General features: G+C 36.7%; 1 protein-coding gene across 2 annotated transcripts in view; it reads right to left on the reverse strand.

The window, feature by feature from the left end:
* Positions 1-662: 662 nt before the first annotated feature.
* DWF5 (Ergosterol biosynthesis ERG4/ERG24 family) overlaps positions 663-24058 on the reverse strand; it is a 38536-nt gene continuing 15140 nt past the window's right edge. The window contains exons 7-13 of one of the 2 annotated variants that reach the window (XM_010278938.3): positions 22953-23079; positions 11696-11796; positions 6413-6538; positions 6209-6273; positions 1707-1788; positions 1459-1541; positions 663-948 (exon numbers count right to left, since the gene is read on the reverse strand). In XM_010278938.3, the coding sequence (XP_010277240.1) occupies positions 882-948; positions 1459-1541; positions 1707-1788; positions 6209-6273; positions 6413-6538; positions 11696-11796; positions 22953-23079 (651 nt within the window). In that variant the 3' untranslated portion in view covers positions 663-881. The remainder of the gene's footprint in view (positions 949-1458; positions 1542-1706; positions 1789-6208; positions 6274-6412; positions 6539-11695; positions 11797-22952; positions 23080-24058) is intronic. The other variant, XM_088893279.1, reaches the window with a different exon arrangement.

Here is a 24058-nt window from a genome sequence, read left to right on the forward strand (position 1 = left end):
GTATATGGGGATGAACAAATCTAACGATAACGACTGAAAATTTTGCACTCTACATGTTTGCATTTGTACTTCTTCCAAACTCAGCTAAATGCCTATTGGGAGGGATTTGCGACAACAGCTTCCGACATTGCAAGATAGGCCCCACATAAAAAGTCAGCAAGCCTGTTTGGTGAAAACCACAAAAAGCCAAAAAGTAGCTTCGTTGAGCTGCAAAATCGACTTTCCGGTGAAACTAGTTTTGGTAGAACCTCCCAAACCACTCAGTCAACATAGATCGATAAACGCAGAAGCCCACCCAAATAGACTCTGAACTACTACAGCTCGATGGAAAGACTCACGAGATGTGTAGGGGTGGAAAGATGTGCACAAGTGCTTGACCATGCATTTTAAGCCATTGTGTGCCAAAAACTGTAGTAGGTTTGGTACTGCGCCATGCTCTATGTTTGGGTTGGGAGACTGAAATTGTGTGTAACGTCTTAGCTTTTGGAGAAAGAACAAGTCTTGGAATTAACTTATCCTTTCCACCCTCTTAAATGTACATTATGTTGGAATTCAAATACAATGCATATGACTAAGAAAGACATTTTGTTGAGAAGTTGCTTCCTCCAAAGAAGGGGAAAAAGCACTGCAAATTTTGGAAGATGCAAGTTGACACGACACAATTATAAATTCAGTATTCACCTATTCTACAACAACCCAAATGATATCCATAGTCTGTTTGTTGTTATGAAACATAGGTTGATACTCAGATAGGACTATTCATACACTATTCAATGGAGCAATATCAAAAATTACAAGCAATTGATGCATAGAAGAAAATATCAGTCATACACAAGCATAGCAGGATCATGATAACCGTATTTAATCCTTCAACATTCTCTTCAGTAGATTCCAGGTATTATTCTGTAAGGAACCTTGTTGCAATATAACTTCCAGTATTTTCCATACCTGTTGACAGAAATTTATCAATACCCAGTTCAACATTTTAACCAGATTAAATTCAAAAATCATAAGAAATTTTAACATATGAAGAACATAACAACGCATGGATCATGCCAGAGTTTGGCATTTACCTTCCAAGTCTGAGTGTAGCACTGATAGAGCAAGTGCTACTCTCATAGTGTATCACTAGCAATAAGGGGCAAACTGAGACACTTACCTTCCAAGTCTCTCAATGGGATAACAGGAAGGAAAATTTTAATTATTTGTTAATATGGTGACTAAAAAAAAAGGTTTTCTATTCAAATTTTATGATTTTTAGGCAAGTATACCATCAGTACAATTGGATTAGAAAGATCATAAAAATGACACTCGAATAAGGCTTGTTTCTTCTCAACAGTTTTATTCTACTATTTAGCTCCACATTAGTTAGAGGAAAAATTTTCATTCAGAAGAAGACAGGTTAAATTTAAAGTAAAAAAATAATAATAATAAGTCAATTTGAGAGTATGTTCTTACTTGGATCGACAACGGTCATCATCTCTTTTTGCTCGGTCAAAAAGCAGGATTGTCAGAAACACAACATAGAAGTATGGCAGACACTGTACAAGTTCAATGATAATTAGCCTTTTTCTTTTTTTTTGATAAATATAATTATCCTTTTCTTTATTTTTTTGATAAATATAACTATCCTTTTCTTATGCAAGATAATATCCAAAAGCCACTAATACGGTATGTACTGTATTACAATGGCTGGAGATACTTACATGACTGAAAAGAGCAGGCAAAGTCCAGAAGAAAGCAGCTAAAATTTCTGGCACATAGTGGAAGTGTCGAGATAAACCCCACCTGCAGAAACCATGAATCAATAGAAAAAGTCTCTTATAAGGAAGCAAAATTATTAGCCTATACTTGGTTGCCCACACAATAAGAGAATAGCAGAATGTGAGGCTGCATTTACACTTCGGGGTGGAATACCAACCATTTTGGAGGCACTCACATCATCTACAACAGCTAATTAGTTCTTGCCCCAAGGGGAGAGAACAAAAGAGAGAGAGAGAGAGAGAGAATGAAAAAAATGGCAATTCTTAGTCCTCAGCAATCCCTTTATCTAGTGAGAGGAGGAAGAGGAGCTCCAGTAATTTCTACCAACTCTATTTCAATTCTCTGAAAAACAAGTAGTTTTCATTGTTCAAGAAAAATTTCCATCTATTATTCAGGGATATACAGTGTATATAAGAATGAATCTCTTCAGCCCTCTCAGTATGTTTGGTGCATATCCAGCTTTGCATCAGCGGCCAATAAAGGTTATTAACATTAAATATTTTATATATAATTTTATTTTAATAGTATTAACTATAATAACATCAATTTCATAGGTTTAAATTTCATAAGATTTTAGTAAATCTTATTATTTTGTCATGATATTTCTGTTTAGGGTTGTTTGTTATGACGTAAATTTCTTTATAATCTTATATTTTATTACTCTACTTTTATAATCATTTCTAACTTAAGTGTTTATAAGACCCATTGACATAGCTTGTGGGAACATTTTTAGATTTTGCATTTATGTAAATGAAAAGGTAAAGACAAAAATAACATAAATAGAAGATCATATAAATTAGATTGAATGCTCAAACACAAAACATAAAATTTTTCCTTTCCTGATTAGAAATTGTTCCTATGTGTTAATATAAGAAAAAAGTTAACAGGTTGTGTATACACAAAGCATGAACGAAGGAAAAAAAATCATTCAACCCCATCCCTAAAAAAAAGGTCAAGGCAGCTCAGATATACAAAATAAGCTCATTAATTGCGCTTTCAAAACAACACAAAGACCTGCAAGACATATAAGAACGTGAAACACTGAAACCCTCACCAGCAATGAATACCACTGCTCTTGAACCAGGAAATAGAAAAACAAAAAACAGAAACTACATTTTTTTTATCAATAACTGTGGATTGAATTGATATTAAAAATATGAGAAAATTACAGGGCAAGGGGGCTAAACAATCTTAGCTCCCAAGAACAACCATTAAACATCAAAAGAACAAAAATTACAAGACAGCCCAAAAAATAGAATGTCTGTTCACCCCTTGTCTAGCTAGACTATCTGCCAAAGAGTTCACACTTCTTTTTACCCATTTGTATTGGATTTCCATGTCCTTAGTCAGCCACTTGAATTTCCTCTTTTCATTACTGTAATTCCAAAGTCTAAAACTATCCTCTTTCAGCCAGTTTACCACCACTTCAGAATCTCCTTCTATGATCAGCTTGTTAATATGCATATCCTTGATTCTTTGTACCCCTTCAAGAGCTGCAAGAATCTCAGCTCTCAAAGAATCTCCCACCCCAACTGGTCCAGAATACATAGCTAACAGATTCCCTTGTTCATGTCTTATTACTCCTCCTATTCCGGATGGCCCTGGATTGCCCAAGCTGCTGCCATCAAAGTTCAGTTTAACAAAGTCATGGGGTGGGGGGATCTGTTATGGACGCATTCCTTGGGAAGACGTACCGTCGCCGCCGGCAGCAACAGGCACCTGACCCACCGCCAGCAGCAGCAGTGATTCAATGATTCTCATCCTACCCAGTTCGGCAACAGCAGCCTTATCTAGATTAGATTAGATCATCTTGCTTGTTCTTATCTTATTCTATTGCTCTTATCTTATCTTGTTAGTAGCTTATCAGATTAGGATTAGCTTATCTTATCCTTAGCAAGATAAAACTGGAAGTCTCCCTATTCAGCAAGGAGACTCCCTTTGATTAGGACTCTTGTAATCTCCTATTTAAGGAGACCCCATTATTGAATGAGGATATCAAATTTCCAGTCAAGAAAGAGAATAAAAGGAGAGTTCGGTGATCTCTTGGACAAATCACCCTCTAGGACGCTAAGATAGGTTCAGCTAGGAAGGGGAGGAACAAGGGAAAACAGGAGTTTTTCCCCGTGGACCGACCCGTGACGCGACCCTATTCCCGGGCCCATAACAGGATCCAACAAACATTTGAGGCCTTCCTCATTGGAACAAGTTCTGCTATCTCCTTCCACTTTCTTTGCAGCTCATCAACTGAGAATTCTACGAACAGAGCCAAGGTTTTCAGCCAGTGTATAATCCTAATGTGGATGACCTCCAGCATTGCTTCCAAACTTCTCTCCTTATCTGTAAATATTCGTGAATTTCTCTCCTCCCAAATAGTCCAACAGACTACAGCCCTCATACACCTCCACATAAACTTGGCCCTTTTTGTTGGCCGAAACAGCATAAATGTGAAAAGGCTTTGCACATTCGAAGGGGGGTCCACCTGCACCCAAACAAAGAAGTACACCACTCCCAAATGATGTTAGTGAACCGATAGGAGATTAGTAAGTGATATCCAGACTCACCATCAGCTTTACAGATGACACACCAGTGAGGACAAAAACAACTATTGGGTCTTTTTCTTTGAAGTAAATTTGTTGTGTTAACTCTTTCCAGAAAGGCTTCCCAACAGAAACTCCCAACCTTAGGAGGTATAGGATGACACCACACCTCTTTAACAGGGAAAGACAAGCCAGAAGAAGAAGAATGTGTGGGAGCACTAAAGAAAGAGGCACAAGTGAAAGAACCAGAGGGGGTGAGAGTCCAAATTCTACTATCTGCCTTTGTTGGCTCTAGGAACACCCCTTCAACAATGGATAACAGTGATGAGATACCATCAAGCTCTGTGTCCCTGATATCTCTTCACAGGCCCAAGTTCCAGCCAACCCCAGAAATAGAATTAGAAGGAACAATGAATGAAGACATTGGTTCATTTTTAAAAGTGGAAAGGGCAAAAAGAAAAAACAGAAACTACATGCCCCCCATCCCCCAGTTCTAGATTTAATTATAATTAACATCATCAGTTTTGTAGAACTAGCTCTCGTTCTACATCCTCTTCACTTTCTTCTCTATTTGTACTTTTGCACTGGTCAACCCTTATCATTTAGCAGTAAATTATTTTTCTTATTCAACAACTGTTTTTCTGTCTTAAAGCATTTTGAAATACTATTTGACCCTGGAATTTAATTTATGATTTATTTTTTAGTTGGTATTTCTTTTTCATTTTGAAGATCAAAAATTCAAGAAAAAACAGCTTACGAGCAACAAAATAGGTTTTAAGATAACACCTAACCACACAAACACCAGAGCAAATCAGACATTACAACTCAAAAAAAAAAAGAAAGAAAGAACCCCCCTAACCAGTACGAATTTAATCGTTGAATTCAAAATCTTGACCTTGCCCATCCCGATCTTCATACCACGCCTCTCCACCTTCTAGCAAACTCTTCTTCTCCTAAGAAAAACAAGCCTAAAGTCTTTCCAATCGTCACATCCCTTTCTGCCAAATTTTCAATTTCCAATCTCTTATCGTTCTCATCCACTTCGCAATTCAGAGAAACATCAAGAATCATCTTGCTTTCTTGATTCCCCCCAAACTCCTTTTCAGACACCTCCAACTTAGTCATTTCAACTTCTTCTTTGACCCTCTGAGTCTAGGCCCACGCTTCCTGTAAATTCTCTTAAACTTGTTTGTAGGACCAGCGCCAATCAAACCGTCTTTTAGTCTTGAAAATATTTTTGAAACATGAACAATTTGGAACTTGCCTGATTCTTTGCCCTTTTTCACCAACACCAACCCCCTTTCATCCCCGTCCTTGTTCACCAATCTCTTCCAACCTAGGTCCACTCCAAGTTTGCCAACTTGGACATCAATTCTGAGCAGATTATCACCAACATCAATACTGCCACTCTCTCCTTTATCCTTCTCCCCTGGATTGCAGGCCTCTGTAAACCTGACATCACTACCACCCACTTCCTCCCTTTCCTCCTTCCACACTCCTTTCTCCCCTCATAATTTTCCTTTCTTTTCTTCCCCCCAAGAGGAAATTCCTCCCTTGGCACCTCATTTTCATTCCTTTATTTTGACTTCCAATTGCCTCCTAAGAGGAAATTCTTGCTTTAACCCATGCCCCTGCAGCAAGGTTCGAAGTATCGATACACACAAACTTTTATTTAGTTTTTTTTTTCAAAATTGGTCAAGTGGGTCAGTCTTAGGCCTGTCTAACCACTGAAAGTGTTAAAACCCCAACAGCCCTTGATTTAGAATATTGGGGCTTGCCGACACGCCTGATACAGGACGCCGTATTGAAATTTTGAACCTTGCCCTGCACTGTGTTACTTTCCATATTTTGATTTATTACTTTCCCAGATATTAAGTTCAGTAATACAACCATATTTAAAAACTAACCATCCTGAAGTGAGAAGAAGGCTGGATTTCTTTTCACCACTTGTGGTATGATAAAAGGCCTCTATCTGCAAAAGAATTGAATTGCATTAACCTTCTTCTGAGCACTACATTGTAGAAAAATATATTATTTTCTCAGGAAATACCATTAAAATGCAGAAAAATGGGTACATAAAATGGAAATGGAATGAGAGATAGAACAAAAACCTTTGATGGAGCCTTCCCCCAAACCAAAGATTTCCCATTTGTTCTTCGGAATTCTTGTCTCTGACGGTCACAGTCATAGTTGACATATATGCATACAATACCCGCAAGAAAAATATATATAGCAAGCTGGAAAAACCAAAGAAACAGTAAGAAAGTAGAAAATATTACTACAACAAATAAGACACAATTGAAACAACTGAGGAAGGGGCCATTGCTTGGTGTAGTGATATAATCCCAGGCTGACAAGTGTAAAAATGTGGGTTCAAGTATGAGAGCAGCCACCTTGTGCAAAAACATTGCCAATGGCCATTTTAATTGTAACAACTAAGGAAATCACATTTTTCATTGAGTGTACTTGAAAAGCCATCTTACTACTTGTTAACAACAGCATAGTTCAAGGCCCAGCAAGGAGAAATCAAGAAAAATGAAAATTGCATATCAACACAATCTGTAGTTTTCCAGGCACCAAGGCAAAGCTAGGCAATGAGGCCCCTTGTTGCCTAGTCACCTAGGAAAAGGATTTTTTTTCAAATAAAAACCATGAATTCTAGGGTAGTTCCTTAGGTTCAATAGGGAACTACCCTTAAATTTTCATAAAAAAAAAGTATAAAGAAGAAGAAAATTGTTTTGATCAGACAACATTTAAGTTTCTCCTTCCTTATTGGTTCAGGTTTTGAAGTCTTTGAGGGTTCAATACAGTATCACATAAGAAAATAATAAAAAGAAACTAGTATTTAAACCCACAAAATGAAAATTTTAGTTTAATAATGTCTATTTTATTTTTATAATCTCAAAGAAAAATTAAGAACTAAGAATATAAAAGTATTTAATAGTGCCATTTACAATTTAGTTTGGCAATTAAGCAAGCAACCCTCAATGGGCACCCTAGTAATTTGTTTTTTTTTTGTCAGTAATAGTTAAAATTTTACAAACATATCCCCTGTGAGCATCTTGCCGTCACTAAGAATTTACAACCCCCCCCCCATTGGGAAATTAATCCCTAATACACCTTATTTTTATCTATGATCTTGCCAGTCCAGTGAGAATATTCACTGAACAAAGTGTTCACTTGTAGTTGGTGTCCATCTCCAATGCCATTTTATTGATCTCCCTTAAAGTGTTTCTAAGATTCCATAATCCTGCATCATTGTTTCTAGTCTAGCCAATGACTACATCTCAGTCTCCTATCTATATGCCCCTGAAATTTAAGGACTTTGTCATCCTTTGTCCTAAAACTGCCCACAGTTCCACTTCCACCAAAGTAGAGTTTCCAATGCCAATTACCAATAGAGTGCAAAATATTGCCTTCCCAATTCCTAAAAACTCCTACACACAAAGGGCCTGATTCCCGAAACTGCACCCATCAAAGTTCATACTGATAGTGTAAACAGGGATGGGATAGTGGTCTAAATCTTTTGTTTTTTCTTTTCTTATTGTTCATCCCCAATGTACAACCCCTAGTTATACAAAGGTTTTTTTGTTAATGAAATGATACTTTACCTCTTCTAAACAAAAGGCTTATATTGGTAGTGTTCATAATTAGGGTGGGATGGGCGGTGCTATGGCAGAGGAATATCTTTAGCTGAAGAGAATGCAATATACTACCAAATCCTAATTATGCCGATCTGTAGTAAAATGATAATTTCAATCAGGGGTATTTTAGTCTTTGTCAAGCAGAATTGAAGTTATAGGTCCCTCGGAAACTTTCTACTTTGTTTAGTCAAAGATCAAGTCTAGAAAGTGATTTTTTAGATGTAATCGAATTGATAAACGAGTCCCATTGGAAAGTATACTCAACAACCAAGCATTAGAGCAAATGCTATGGTGTTTCCTGCTTCATGCTTGGCAACTAAAAAATGTATCTAGACCTAGGAAACACAAAAGCAACTATATTTTTTTTTGGAACAGTAAAGTATAAAAATTTCATTAAAAAGAAAAAGCATTACAATCTAGATGGGTGTCAAGATGACACACCAATAGAACTAATCCACTTGAAAAAGATTCACAGTACAAGCTTGAAGTTCAATGACATCCCAAAAACTTTCCACCAGATCTGTTCTGTTAACTTGCACAAATTCTGGAAGACCCAAAACCCAGACTGTTACAAACTTTCCAACCAAAGATAATATTACCTCAAGGCTCTTCGACTTGTTCTCAAGCAGCCTTTTATTCCTTTCATTCCATATTGTCCAGCACACTGCAAAGGGAATGCAGCTCCAGATGATTCTAGCCTTCTTGCTTCCTCTATGGATGTAAGAAGTCTAGATTGAAAGTCTATATCTAATGGATGTAAGAAGTCTAGATTGAAAGTCTATATCTATGGATGTAAGAAGTCATTTTTGGTCAATCTTATCTAGAATAACCATATCATTTATGAATTATCTTAAATGATGGAAGGAGATTCTCTCAGAGCAGAAGTGTTGGGAGTTATGGAAGGAGTGCAAAGGGCAAGGTCTTTGAACATTAGGAAGTTAACAGTGGAAATGAAGATGTGGATTTACAATAATGAGGAAATGATAATGAGGAAATGAGGAAATGAAGATGGAAGGAGTGCAAAGAGCAGAAGTGTTGGGAGCAGAAGTGTTGGGACTCATAGTTGGTTGTAAATTGGCTTCTAAGTGAGGAAATGAAGATGTGGATTTACAATAATGAGAAGGAAAAATTAAGATGGTTAACAAGAGACATAGAAGTTTCCTTCTGCTGGTGTAAGCGCAGTGCTAATTCTTTTGCAGATACTTTAGCCAAGCAAGGGGTGGGAAGAGAAGTACTATTCTGGTCACAATTGTAAAATAGGGGTATTGGTTAAGGGGAGAGATAAGTGTTTTTATCTTAGCAAGAAGAAATGATTTGGTTATTCCAGAGAAAGTCAATTATGGTTTGGCTGAACCAAATCATTTCTTCTTGCTAAGATTCAGTTTATTGTTTCTCTACTTTGACCTTGGATTTCTATGGTTCTTCTTGATATTACTGTGTAATAGAAGATTTGTTGCAGTATTAGAACCATCTGTATTGAGTTGAAGAGATTGTGGTTTGAAGATAATCAAGTTCTTTTAGGTTGGTTCAGGATGATCAACTCTGAAAACTGATAATTCACTCAAATTTAGGTTGGTTCAGGATGATCAACTCTGATTAAACTTTGTGCTGTATGAGCTTATGTTTGATACTTTGATTTAAAAGGTGTGCTGGTCACCCTCACCATAGCCTCAGGTATCCTACCTGGCCAAGTTGCACTCCTATTTACAACTATACAAGGCCCAAAGTATCGGAAAGGCAATTTTAAAAAACGTATTGGGATACGCCTTGGATATGCATGCATATCGGAGAAAAACAAAGATACGCATAGATACACTTGGAAACATTATAAAAAATTTAATAAATCATAAAAATACATCAGAAACACTAAATATAAGGCCTCAATGAGGTGTATATACAATAAATTAATATATTTTAATGGTTTTATGAAGAAATATATTGTAGTTAATTATAATTTCATTAAAAATCCTATGCTTAACTATAATTTATAAATTATAATTCTTAAGTTTTAATGTTTTATGGGATGAGAAAAACCCAACTCTCCTATCCAACCATAAAACATGCATTGGCACAACTTCTAACTGAAAATAGAATTAATAATTATTTATTATTTATTTCCAAAAATTATAAAAAATAAATAAACATTATATAATATATTCAAAAAATAGTTATTAAAGAAAAAATTTCAATTGCTTTGTGGATATAATAGATCATCCATAGAATTATAATATATTCAGTCATTGTGGTCAAATGATAAAATATAATTATTTATTTATTTATTTTTTAATTCTAAAAATAAAAAAATAATTATTAAATAAGAAATTTCAATTGGTCTGTGGATATGATAGATCGCCCATAGAATTATAATATATTCCATTGTTGTGATCAAATGAAAAAATATAATTAATTATTATTTATTTTTTAATTCTAAAAATAAAAAATCAAAAAAATACTAAAGAAGAAATTTCAATTGCTCTATGGATATGATAGATAAATCCATAGATCTAAAACATATTTAGTATTTATAGGCAGAGAAAAATTACATTTTCAAATTTTTTATTAATTTATATTTTCCCCAAATATCTTCATGAAATTTCCATAAATTTATTAATAACACAAAAAAAAATTATGATTTTGAATGTAAGAAATGTAGAGCATAAATTTAAACATTAAAGAAAAAAAGAAATCACAAGATACTAAAAAAATTTGAAAAAACTTACCTATTTTTGCCATGTTTTTCAAAATTTGAAACTAGCACTCTAGGAATGAGGTTTGGAGTTTTAGAGTCATTTGGGGGTGAAAGAAGGCTTATTTCAGGGAAAAGAACCTTGCTTTTCCCCTTTATTTTTTTTTCAGTTTTTAGCCGTATCTTTTTCGTCGATACACCCCGATATACCCCCAATACGCCCCGGATACGGTCAGATACGGGTCCATGCATATCCCGTATCTGTTTTTCAAAGATACGATACAATACACCCCGTATCGGGCGTATCGTATCGAAATTTTAAACCTTGCAACTATATAATGCAATTCAATACTTTTCACTTGCTCAAAAAAAAAACAAAAGAAAATCTACTAGATAATATATCATATTCTCTTAGATGAAGGGAGATAAGAACTAAACCCATAAGAAAGCTCTATAGCCTGAAGTGCTTATGATCAGATCACTGATTTTGAAACATTTTGGTCAACAAGATGTGGTGTAGAGGAATAGGATCCATACCCCATTTGAAAATAGGATTCTGATTTTTTAAAGATCATCCAGCAATGAGTAAAATAATCCAAAAAAAAATCAAAAGTAACAAAAACTTATCAAATTAAATCAGGGAAAGAAGAAAACATTGAAGTTCATACAATCAAACAAAAATGAGTATCCATTTTGGAATCATCAATTACCTGAACACCAAGATTTACAGGATGGTTAACTAAGTACATCCCAGGAGAAGTATACACAGATGAAGGGAGATAAGAACTAAACCCATAAGAAAGCTCTATAGCCTGAAGTGCTTATGATCAGATCACTGATTTTGAAACATTTTGGTCAACAAGATGTGGTGTAGAGGAATAGGATCCATACCCCATTTGAAAATAGGATTCTGATTTTTTAAAGATCATCCAGCAATGAGTAAAATAATCCAAAAAAAAATCAAAAGTAACAAAAACTTATCAAATTAAATCAGGGAAAGAAGAAAACATTGAAGTTCATACAATCAAACAAAAATGAGTATCCATTTTGGAATCATCAATTACCTGAACACCAAGATTTACAGGATGGTTAACTAAGTACATCCCAGGAGAAGTATACACAGATGGAACCCATACTAAGCATCCCCAACAAATATAAAACCCAGCTGTCAAAATCAAATTTAGAAATAAATATTAGCAAAAACTAAGCACAAGATTAATTCTTGAAACATATGAAGAATCATGTCCATTAAGAATTTTGAAACAGGAAGGAGTCAAAAATAGAAAGTTAGAAGACAAGTGACATGTAGACAAACAAACATAAAATTATCATATATAGACAGGGTTTCACTACATGACGGGTGAGTTGGAAACTACTTTCTACAAAACGGCTTCTTACTCAGTTCCCTTTGGTTTCACAAATTTAGCAGATTTAGAGTTTTAGAGTTTTACCTTCTCATTAAAAGTAAATTGCTAGTTGTTCAAAAAGAGACATCATTAAGAAATAACATACCCCAGGTCATATCTAAATCTAAATAATTATTAAAAAAAAAACATCAGACATATTTTACCCCTAGCAAAAAGTAAATAAATAAAACAGCTTCCAAAAACCATTATAGCCTTATCTTGGTAGCACAATAGATAAAGAAACTAATAAATCACAAACCATAAACCTGAGTTGGAGTAACTCCATAATCAAGGTTCATAGTTCAAGGGTAGATTTTTCAAGAAAATAGAATGAAATCCCAACAAGGTTAGAGTAATTCCTTCAAGAACTATCAAATGGCATCAAGAAATAGTGGTATAATTCCTGTTTCAACTCCAAATGTTCTATTTTGTTCCTAAGCTGTGTTTGGTTGCAGTGCAATTTTATTTGCATTAGTACAAATGCATGGGAGTGCAAATGAAAAGAATGCAAATTCTGGTTTAATTTTGTTTTGAGTTTTACTTAATTCTGCTTCAGGTCTTATTTTACTTCATTTGTATTGCAATCAAACAAAATAAGGTAAATTTTGAACTAAAAACAAATCATAATTAGCACCAAAATCACTTGCACTACCATAGTTTTGCATCAGTGCAAATAAATTCGCATTGCAACCAAACACGGCCAAAAAAGCATACAAAAGTCCCCCAGACTTCTTAGTCTTGAACCAAGAGGGATAGTTCCCCATCCCATAAGGCCTTGAACCAAGAGGATCACTTCTCTATGCCAAAAGAAATCATTACCATGGTTTGTATTGCCCCCATTTCAATAGGGGCAATACAAAATATTCCAATAATATTTTTCTTTTCTAAAATCTCTGGTATATCAGTGATATTTCAAATTTCATTGATAAACTATATATTTGAAATTTAAAATTTTAAAATATCATCTAAACTTTCTCATATTTCATTAAATCATCGAAACATTTTGAAAATATTTTCCTAAAAGAATAAATGGGCATTTGGTGATTGGATAATTGGTTTACCATTCTATTATGATTCACTTACTAGTTACTATAGTTCAAAAGAAAAAGAGGAAAAGACACAACTATATAAAAAAAGACTCACTCTATATCAAAACATATAGTAAAAAAGAGGCAAAAAAAGTCAAGATGGTAAGTTAACGGCATACATAAACAAGTGAAGATGGCTCAGAGACTAAAAGAGAGAAAAAGAGAGTCTTAATTTTCTCTTATCTGATATACACAGTTTGCTATATTTTTTAAGCATCTTAGTGAAATTAGTTGGAAGTTCTGTTAGGAAGGATAAACCAAGTGCACACTGGACTCCCCCTGGAGAAGGTTTTATTAAACTAAACTTTGATGGCAGCTGCCTTGGAAATCCAGGGCTGGCTGGATTGGAGGAGTTTTTAGAAATTCTGACGGGCACATTCTTGCTGTTTTTCTCAGGCCCCGTTGGAGATGGGGATTCGGTGTGTGCCAAATTCAAAGAAGCCTTACAAGGAGTACAAATTGCTAGAGAATTAAACTTTGACAGATTGCTAATTGAGGGTGATCCAAAGCTGGTACTAAAAAGTGGTTTGGAAATATAGGGATCTTATGAAAAGATTTAAATGGCTAATTAGAGATATGACAATTTTTGTTTAATGGGAAAAGAGGTCAGAAAATGGGTTAACTAGTTTCTTTTGCAAAATAGGGGGTGCATAAGTCTGAATTATTTGTGGCTCAAATGTAATTCCACTTTTGTAATGGGGGCTGCACCCCGCACCTCTGTTTGACAGATGTTACTATAACTCCATTTTGCTATTAATAGAATTTTCATTACTTATCAAAAAAAAAAATGAAAAGAGATTAGCCTCGTGGAAGAAGAACTACATCTCCCTGGGTGGTAGGATCACTTTGATAAGAGCCACACTTTTGAACCTGCCCACCTATTTTCCTGTCTGTTTTTAGGATACCACCTAGGGAAGCAAAGAAGATGGAGAAATTGAAGAGAGATTTTCTTTGGAAACCAAGGAAAGTAAAAAGGATCATTTGATCAAGTGGGAGATTATGCGCAAGAGTAAAGAGGAGTAGGGCTTGGGATTAGGTAATGTGATCAAAAAGAATTTGGCTCTGTTGGGAAAGTGGCTATGGCGTTAGCCACAAGAGCAAGACAGACTTTTGGCATGAAGTGGTAAGAAGTATTCATGGTTATCTAGAGAACGGATGGGATGCTAGTGGATCTCAGAGGGAAATTTTGGTAACACCATGAAAGCAATTCACAATATACTTCCACAGTTCCTCAGGATAGTCAAATATGATGTTTGCTCTGGAAACTCAGTTCAGCTCTGGGAGGATGTCTGGATTGGGCCCCTTAAAGAACCTCTTCCCCTCCTTATTTTCTGTCTCTTTATATAAGAAAGAAGTGATTTCAAAGTTTTTTGGATCTTCTATAAATCACTTGGCTCCATATTGGGTTCTTGGGTTCTGCAAGGGGTTAAGGGATGAGGAAATCAACTGCTTGTCTAACTTGCTTTGCCTCCTCAATAAGGTTTGCTTAGACCCCTCTGAATTAGATAAACGGGCCTGGTCTCCTCATCCCAACGAAACTTTCTCTTGTGCCTCTTTCTTCAAGTCCCTTTGTCATTCTTCATCTCAGCAAGTTTTCCCTTTTAAGGAGGTTTGGTGTAGGCCTATTCTCCCAGAGATTATGGCTTTCCGTTGGGAAGCGTTTTATGGGAAAATAAACACCTTGGATAACCTACAGAAGAGAAGATCCCACCTATGTTACTCACCTAACTAGTGTATTCTCTACAAATTTCATGGTGAGGACTATTACAACATGCTAATCTCTTGCTCCTTTACTGCAGAGTTGTGGGATTGGCTTTTGCCGTTGTTTAGGTATAGGTGGTGTAGAGAACATTAATGTGGTCCCCACTATGTTATTTATGTGGTCCCCACTGTTGTTTGTTTATTTATGATGGTAGTTAGTTTCAGTTAGCAGTTATTCAGTTGGTAGTTATTATTTCTTTGCCATGTAAGCAGTAGGGGTAATTCAGCCCTTTTACCTTTTATTTGATTATTAATATAAATAGGTGAGTGGGGCGACAATTCCAGTCAACACACTCTTTCTGAATTCTTCTCTTTGTGTTCTCCTTCTCTTCTTCTCTCCCTCTTCTTCTCTCCCTCTTCTTCTCTCTTTGTCAATCTGTTTTTCTTTGTTTATTACACATTATACCTAGGACTGATTGCAGTCCTATTCGACTACTTGGCATCAAAGCCAACCTAGGAATTCTCACGCTAGTCTAATCAGGCCTACATGAGAACTTCCTAGGGTTGGAAGTTTCAGCAGAGATAAGTTCATTGACTGATTCTTGGAGGTTGCTGGCAGTGTGCAATTGATGCCCAAGGATTTGTAGGGCCTTGGAGAGTGTTCAGCGATCAGGAAGAATCAGACGAAGGGAAGAAATCACAGTTTTAGGGTTCAGACCTTAGTTTGAAGGTGGCGGCTAGACCTTTTTGAGTAAGTCGATATTTGTTCTTGAGATCGAACCTAAAAAGAAATCTTTTTTATTAATCTGGAAGGTGTGGCTGAAAGAAGAGTGTAGTGAGGGTTGTCAGAGGTGCCGATATTTGAGAGTTTATCACAGACGGTGGAGGCAGGTTGATTTCAGTCATCAGCAGTCCAGGCCATCCCCAATTCCTTCTGCGGATCCAAATCCAAGTACTACACTTCCTTCATCTTCCATTACAGATGAGATACCTTCTATTGTTGAGCCTTCACCTCCATTGGATGACCTTAACCTTCCCATTGCAGTCCGTAAAGGCAAACGATGTTGTACCTCATCTACAGCTCACTGTATTTCCTAGTTTTTGTCTTATGATCATTTGTCTCCATCTTACAAGTCCTTTTTGACATACATTGCTGCTATTCCCATTCCCAGAACAGTGCAGGAAGCCTTGTCAGTACTTGAGTGGAAAGATGCAATGAAGGTAGAAATGGATGCCCTTCTGAAGAACAATACATGGGAGCTAGTTGACCAACCTAAAGGGAAGAAACCGATTGGATGTAGATGGGTGTTTACTGTGAAGAATAATGTTGATGGTTCCATTGAAAGGTATAAGGCTAGATTAGTTGCAAAGGGAATTACTCAGACATATGGCATAGACTACTTGGAGACTTTTGCACCAGTAGCAAAGATGAACACTATCAGAGTTTTATTATCTCTTGTAGCCAGTACTCATGGCCTTTGTTTCAGATGGATGTTAAAAATGCCTGTCTCAATGGAGGCTTGCAAGAAGAAGTTTACATGCAGTTGCCTCCTGGATTTTATAGTGCAGAAACAATAAAGAAGGCTTGCCAGATGAATAAGGTATATGGACTGAAATAGTCTCATAGAACCTGGTTTAATAGATTCAGACAAGCTCTTGAAAATTTTGGCTATGTGCAGGCCCAGTTAAATCACACTCTATTAAAAAGTGGATTCTTCCTTAACATTGCTTGCTGTATATGTGGATGATATTGTAGTGACAGGGAGTGATACCCATGAGATTGAGTCTCTTAAACAACTCTTTCACCAAGAGTTTGAAGTCAAATACCTAGGGGAGCTACGATGTTTCTTGAAAATTGAGGTAGCTCAGTCTAAACATGGGATTTTTGTTTCCCAAAGAAAGTATGCGCTTGATTTGTTGGAAGAAATAGGGAAGTTGGGTGTTAAACCTGCTAACACACCTATTGAACAAAATCACAAGATCAGTGCAGAAGGTGGAGAGCCCCTTGAAGATAAAGCTATGTTCCAACAGTCAGTTGGAAAACTTCTCTATCTTTGTCTCACACGATCAGACATCAGTTATGCCATCAGCGTTGTTAGTCAGTATATGCACTCTCCTAGAACTATTCACCTACTTGCAGTTGAGAGGATATTGGCATATTTGAAGAGGTGTCCAGGCAGAGGTATACTATTCAAGGATAATGGTCACATGAAAATAGAAGTTTACACAGATGCTGACGGGGCTGGATGTGTTGATGATAGGAGGTCTACTTCTGGATATTGTGCTTTTGTAGGAGGTAATCTTGTTTCTTGGAGTAAGAAACAAAATGTTGTTTCTCGCTCCAGTGCTGAAGCTGGATATAGGTCTATGGAAAATGGTGTGGTTGAAGTACTATGGTTGAAATCCCTATTTGAGGAGTTGGGTATTACTTATGAAAAGCCCCTAATGTTGTACTGTGATAATCCGGCTACTATTAATATAGCCCATAATCCGGTACAACATGACAGAATTAAGCATATTGAAGTCGATCAACACTTTATCAGAGAAAGAGTTGCTTCACAAGAAATGTGTCTTCCATATATCACCTCCAACATGCAGCTTGCAGATCTTCTCACCAAGGCAGTTTCAAAGACAAAGTTAGAAGCAGATCTATGCAAGTTGGGAATGACAAACACCTATTCCTAACTTGAGGGGGAGTGTAGAGAACATTAATGTGGTCTCCACTATGTTATTTATGTGGTCCCCATTGTTGTTTGTTTATTTTTTATGGTAGTTAGTTTCAGTTAGTAGTTATTATTTCTTTGCCATGTAAGCAGTAGGGGTAATTCATCCCTTTTACCTTTTATTTGATTATTAATATAAATAGGTGAGTGGGGTGACAATTCCAGTCAGCACACTCTTTCTGAATTCTTCTCTTCGTGTTCTCCTTCTCTTCTTCTCTCCCTCTTCTTCTCTCTTTTTCAATCTGTTTTTCTTTGTTTATTACACATTATACCTAGGACTGATTGCAGTCCTATTCCACTACTGGTGGAACATGCCAGTAGATGTAATCATGCTCTTTCACCCTTCAACCTTTGCCTAGCCTAACAAAAGAGGAAAGATTATGTGAAGATGTGCTAGAGCAGCACTAATTTAGACAATTTGGTAATTGAGGAATGCAAGAACATTCCAAGAAAAAGGAGAAAATCTGCCAAGACTTAAAGGACTGTATTCTGAATAGGGTAATACATTGGCTAAAGACGATGGATTTATTTAACCAATTCTCCTTTAATGATATTTGGAGAAATTGGTCAGTAGTAGCAAGGTGTTCTTCCACAAAGATTAGGGTAGCAGCTAGTTGGGCACCTCCTACAGAAGGTTTCTTGAAGCTGAATTTCGATAGGAGCAATCAAGGCAACCCAAGTCCCTATGGTATGGAAGGAGTTATAAGGAACGATCTGGGAGAGATTTCACTGTACTACTCCGATACCTTGGGAGTTAGAGATTCTACCAATGTAGAATTACTAGTGGTCATTCAAGAGTGCAGTTTGCATCTGTGTTAGGTGTGGAAAGGTTGGTGATTAAAAGGGATTCCAACGTGGTAGTGGGTTGGCTGAAGGACCCAAGTAATGCAGTGTGGTCCTACAAGCATGAACTCCAAAAATTTAAGTGGCTAACACATAATATATATGTAAGAATACAATGGGTGGGGAGATCAGAAAACACACTAGTTGATTATCTAGCCAAGCAAGGGGAAAATAAGGAATCTTTATTCTGGGCTCAAGTGTAACTATTTTTATTTCTTTTGCCTTGTACTTTGGTAGGAGGGGTCGTAGCTCGCACCGCCCCTCCAGGGGAGGATTGTATCAAACTAATTCTATGAATTAATAAAATTATCCTTATTCATCAAAAGAATGAATGTGTGGAGCAAATGAGGAGGTCCAGCCAACAGCGTTTTGTCTATAAGTTGGACTTAGAGAAGGCTTATGACTTGGTGGATTGGAACTTCCTAAGAGAGGTATTAAGAAAGTGTGGTTTTGGAGAAAGATGGTGTAACTGGGTGAAGGATTGTGTTAGTTCCTATCATTTTTCAATATTTGTCTATGATGTGGCCAGGGACTTCTTTCCAGTTTGTAGAGGCCTAAGACAAGGTGACTCTCTATCGCCCTTTCTGTTCATCCTTGTAGCTGATGTATTTGGTAGATTAATCACAAAGGCTGATAGGGAAGATGTAATAAAGGATTAGAGGATAGGTAGGAATATGGTTCTAGTAACCCATCTCCAATTTGCTGATAACATTATTATTTTCTATGAAGGGGGAGATTTGAGTAAGGTGAGGAACCCAAAAGGATTGATAACACACTTTGAGAGTGTATCCAATTTGAAGAAAAACCTGGACAAGAGTTGTGTAGTGGATATTAATATGGATGATAAGGCTATTGATATTTTGGCAAAGTGTTTAGACTGTCCTACTTCTTCCTAACCCATGTCCTACCTAGGTCTTCCACTAGGTGTTAACCCAAAGGAAAGCTGTTTTTGGACTTCAATCTTGAAAAAGTTAGAAAAAAGACTGGCAACTTGGAAGAAGAATAATATCTCTCTAGGGGGTAGAATAACTTTGTTAAGAACCACTTTAGCTAATTTACCAATTTATTACTTCTTTGTGTTCCTGCTAGGGAGGTCAAGAAACTGGAAAGATTGATGACAAACTTTCTTTGGGAACCATGGGAAGAGAAAAGGTACCATTTAATAAGGTAGGAATTAGTATGTGGAACTAAGGAAGAAGGTGGACTGAGAATAAGCAATTTAGTCCCTAAGAACGCAACTCTATTGGGGAAGTGGCTATGGAGATGACCATTGGAGAGAGAGAGAAAGACTTTGGCATGAGGTGGTAGCTAGTATTCATGGGTCGATGGAAAATGGTTAGAATGTTGGTGTATCATGTCAAGCTACCTTGTCTACACCATGGAAAGCAATTCATGGCATACTTCCTCTTTTTCTAAATTTTATTAGGTATGATATTCACTCTGGTAATTTTGTATTCTTTTGGGAAGATATTTGGGTGGGTAATTCAACTCTAAAGGACCTCTTTCTCTTTACTCCATTTCCTTGTTTAAGAAGAAGGTTTTCTAGCTTGCTCCTCTCTCTTGTCCTCCCTTTGTCTTTAAGTTGGAATTTTGGTTTTAGAAGAGGCTTAAGGTACAATGAACTTTAGCATGTCTAGATAGGAGGATTTGGATCCCCTATCCAAAAGGTTCCTTCTCCTATGCTTCTTTCTTTAAGCCCCTTTGTTCTTCTAGTCAAAGGGTTTTTTCGATTGAGGTTTGGACTAGGCATGCTCCCCTTAAAATTGTGGTATTCTACTTAGAGGTTTTTTTTTTTTGGAAAAATCAATACCTTAGACTGTCTGCAGAAGAAAAGGCCTTTTATATGTTTGTCTCCTAACTGGTGTGTTCTTTGCAAAGCAAATGGTGAGGATTGTTTCCACTTACTAATTTCATGCACCTTTGCTGCAGCTATTTGGAATTGGATTGCTTTGTTTGGGTGCAGGTCAAACTCACCTACAAAATGTAAGTCCACTGTATGTTCCATCTTTTTTTGTGTGGCCCACTAAAAGAGGGAGTATGTGGAGAGCAGCTTTCCTCTGGACAATTTGGAAAGAAATGAATGCAAGAATCTTTCAAGAAAAAGAAAGTAGTATATTAAATGTTAAGGACTGCATTTTGACAAAAACAATACATTGGTTGAGAACTGTGGATTCCTTCCAATCCTTTTCTTTTGATGACCTTTGGAGTAGTTGCTCAGCTATGGCAGTTAGTTCTTCCAGGAAGGATAAGGTCTATGCAAAGTGGGTTCCTCCTCTTGAAGGAAGTCTAAAGTTGAATTTTGATGGAAGTGGTCAGGGTAACCCAGAACCTTCTGGAATAGGAGGGGTGTTGAGAGATAAGGACTGTAACATTTTAGCCTTATTCTCTAGCCCAGTGGGTTTAGGAGACTCTAATAGGGTTGAACTATTAGCAGCCTTACAAGGTATCCATATTGCAAATCAGCTGGGTGTGGAAATCTAATAATTGAAGGAGATCCTAAAGTTGTTGTAGGGCAGCTGGCAGACTCGAACTCAGTGGTTTGGTGCTACAAGGACCTCTTAAAGAAAGCTAAGTGGTTAATAAGAAACATGAACATTAGCTGTCACTGGGTGGGTAGATTGGTGAATGCTTTGGCTGCTCATCTTTCCAAACAAGGGGTTAACAGGGAAAATCTATATTGGGCTGCTTTGTAATCCCTTTTCTAGTGTGTAAATTGTAATCTTCCTTGTAAGGAGAGGTCGCATCTTGTGCCTCTCCTTGGGGTGCTTGTAATAGTCCTCATTTCCTGCCAATAAATTCATATTTCAATTATCATAAAAAAAACATTATGAGACCACTTTGATGGCCTAGATCTTTCAACTGATTTGGTATATCATTTGGATGGGTTAGATTAAATGAAACCTTAGTACATGATTATCAAAAGAAGTGAAACCTTAGTGCACCATTTAGATGGGCTAGATTAGATGAAATTTTGATACACCATTCGGATGGCTGACATTCATGTTGTCAAGGAAACACCAGGGTGACAAGGATCATAGTGATTCTCAGCAATCTGAAACAGTTGTGGAAACAACTCTGAAAGAGGACAATTGCTACACCAAGGGTTTCTAGAAGGCAAGTCTTTCACCATTACCCAACTTAGGCTAAGCCCTGTGCTGAAATTCGGAAGAATGTCCATAATTTCCCTCCATAATGAGCAAACCTAAAGGGGGTAAAGATGAGATAGTTATCTAATCTCCTCTGTCAGTATCGTATTTAGCAGCAATTATATCTCTCCACCTCCCTCTTTCCATCTCCAAATCCATTTTCCCAACAAAGCATTGTCAAAAATCTTCGACCTCCCCAGGCCTCCTTGGTCCCCAGGCCTCTTTAAGAGGGTGATCCTACCACCCAGGGACAAGTATTTAGCTGAAGGACGCTTCTTTTCTAGATGCTTGCTCCAGAACTGGATCCCAGATCAGAGACGAGGTACATTTAGCCCCCAGAGGGAGGCCCAGGAACTTAGTTGGTAGAAAGCCCACTTTTGACATGCAAGAGTCTCAGCCAAAGCATCAAATTTTTCCACATTTCCCACTGGAATTAAGCTTACTTTTACTGCAATAGTCCAATTGAAACCTGCCAGAACTTAAAACCAGCTTGGACACCCAGCATCATCTCTAATTGCACTTCCTTCGCATCAATAAAACATTGAGTGTCATCAGAAAACTGAAGGAGCTGCACTCTTTCCCTACCAGGAACCACTTCAAACCCCTCCCAAATCCCCACCTCCCCAACCTAAAGGATAAAGTTGGTTAGGATCTCCATCAGACAGATGAACAGCAAGGGGAGATGGGATGGGCTTGTCTAAGTCCCTCAGAACTCTTGAAGAAACCAGATGATTGCCCATTTACAAGAACAGAGAATTTAGTGGAAGTGATACAAACCTTAATCTGGTTTCTCCATTTTTGGACAAAATTCATTCTTTCCAGCACAAGTCCAAGCATTTTCAATAAAATGATCATAGGCCTTTTCCAATTCCAACTTACAGATCAACCCAGGTTTCCCCTCCCTTTTTCTAGAGTCAATCAGCTCATTAGCCACCAAGACATTGTCCAACATTTGACAACCCAGCACAAATACAAATTGGCTTTTAGCAATCACGCTACTAAGCACCTTTTTCAACCTCTAAACCAGCACCTTAGCCAATATTTTATAAAAACTGTTCGGCAAGCTAATTTCTGGGTTTGGGGGGAAATGGGCCTAAAATCCTGACTAGAGGATGGCTTGACTAGTAGTCTAGTCCAACCAGTTTGGTAATGATAGGTTAAAAACATTAATTTTATGAGGCCTCATGTTTTTTCTTAGCAACACAGTTATGCCATGTGAGCAGTTCACTGACTTTTTTTTTTTTAATAATTAGTTCACTGAAGGCATTTTCCCTTAATAAGACCATCATTGATTGGATTAAATATAATATTATCTCATTAAAATAGTTACTTGGAGATGTCTATAACCTTTTTATTCTACCCATGCTAATAGGTATTGATAAGTTCAGCATAAACAATATAAAAGTCTGCATACCTCGATCATGTGCAATATCCATTGTATTCCAGTAACCAGCTTCCCACCAAAAAAACTTGGTTACATATACCAGCATCAATGTAGTATTTACTAGCATAGAGTCAGCTACTCGGCCATACTCCTCATACTGTATATTGAAGAAAGTGGAAAAGAAACAAAGGAATAAATATGCATGTCATTACGTACAAGTAACCAGCTATAAGAAACTAAAGTTACATGAGTACAAGTTAGGGCTACCCACGCAAGTCATGCAAAGAGATCTAAGAAAAAGAAAATAAAAGGGAAAAAAGGTGTATACCAGGTCTACAATAAGGAGAATGCAAGAAGACTAATGATTGTGATGGGTAGACCATAGAACTTGATCCCATGAGTCCCATACTGGTGGTTCTTAATCCCAACAGTCAAGTAGTCAACCAAAAGAATTGTGGATAATTTAAAATATATGACAATTCTTCAAAAAATTGTTGAGAAATCCAATAGGATTATTTCTAGGGATCATTAGAAAGATATGAATATTTTTCTTATTATTCTTAACAAGAGCAGTGATGTAATTTCACCATGTTTAAAGAGTTAAGCATATAGAGCAAAGTTCAAAATATTGCAACATGTCAGTGTGTATATGATACGAAATTGACTTTTAGGCTGTGTTTGGTTTGAAAGAAAATGTAGGAAAAGGTAGGATTTCCCTACCTTTCCCTACTTTTTCTTTCAAGCCAAAAACAGCCTTAAAGTCACTGATACGCACATTATTAATAGTTTAAAGTTTTTAAAGTTTTTCAAACATTAATACTTGTTGTACAGTACCCACTCCAACCTATAGGAATGAAAAAGTAAAAGGAGGCATGAGTTTTGATGTTTCAAAACTCTCAATACACAAAAATTGCATATCGACCAACCCAAGGAATGTTACATTCATTCTTCTTCTTTGTCTCTTCTTGCTTCCTTCTCTTCAATCATTACTCTTATTGTTTTCTATTTTTAAGATTATTCAATCAGGAGATGAATGAATTAATCCAAGAGTTCTGATCTGATATGGCCACTAAGGGGGTGTTTGACACCTTTGCGTTTCACAAGCATTCCATTTTTCTTTTTTTGAAGAGTAAAGA

Source organism: Nelumbo nucifera, chromosome 8, assembly GCF_055504915.1.
Source record: "Nelumbo nucifera cultivar China Antique chromosome 8, China Antique-T2T, whole genome shotgun sequence".
Taxonomy (NCBI): domain Eukaryota; kingdom Viridiplantae; phylum Streptophyta; class Magnoliopsida; order Proteales; family Nelumbonaceae; genus Nelumbo; species Nelumbo nucifera.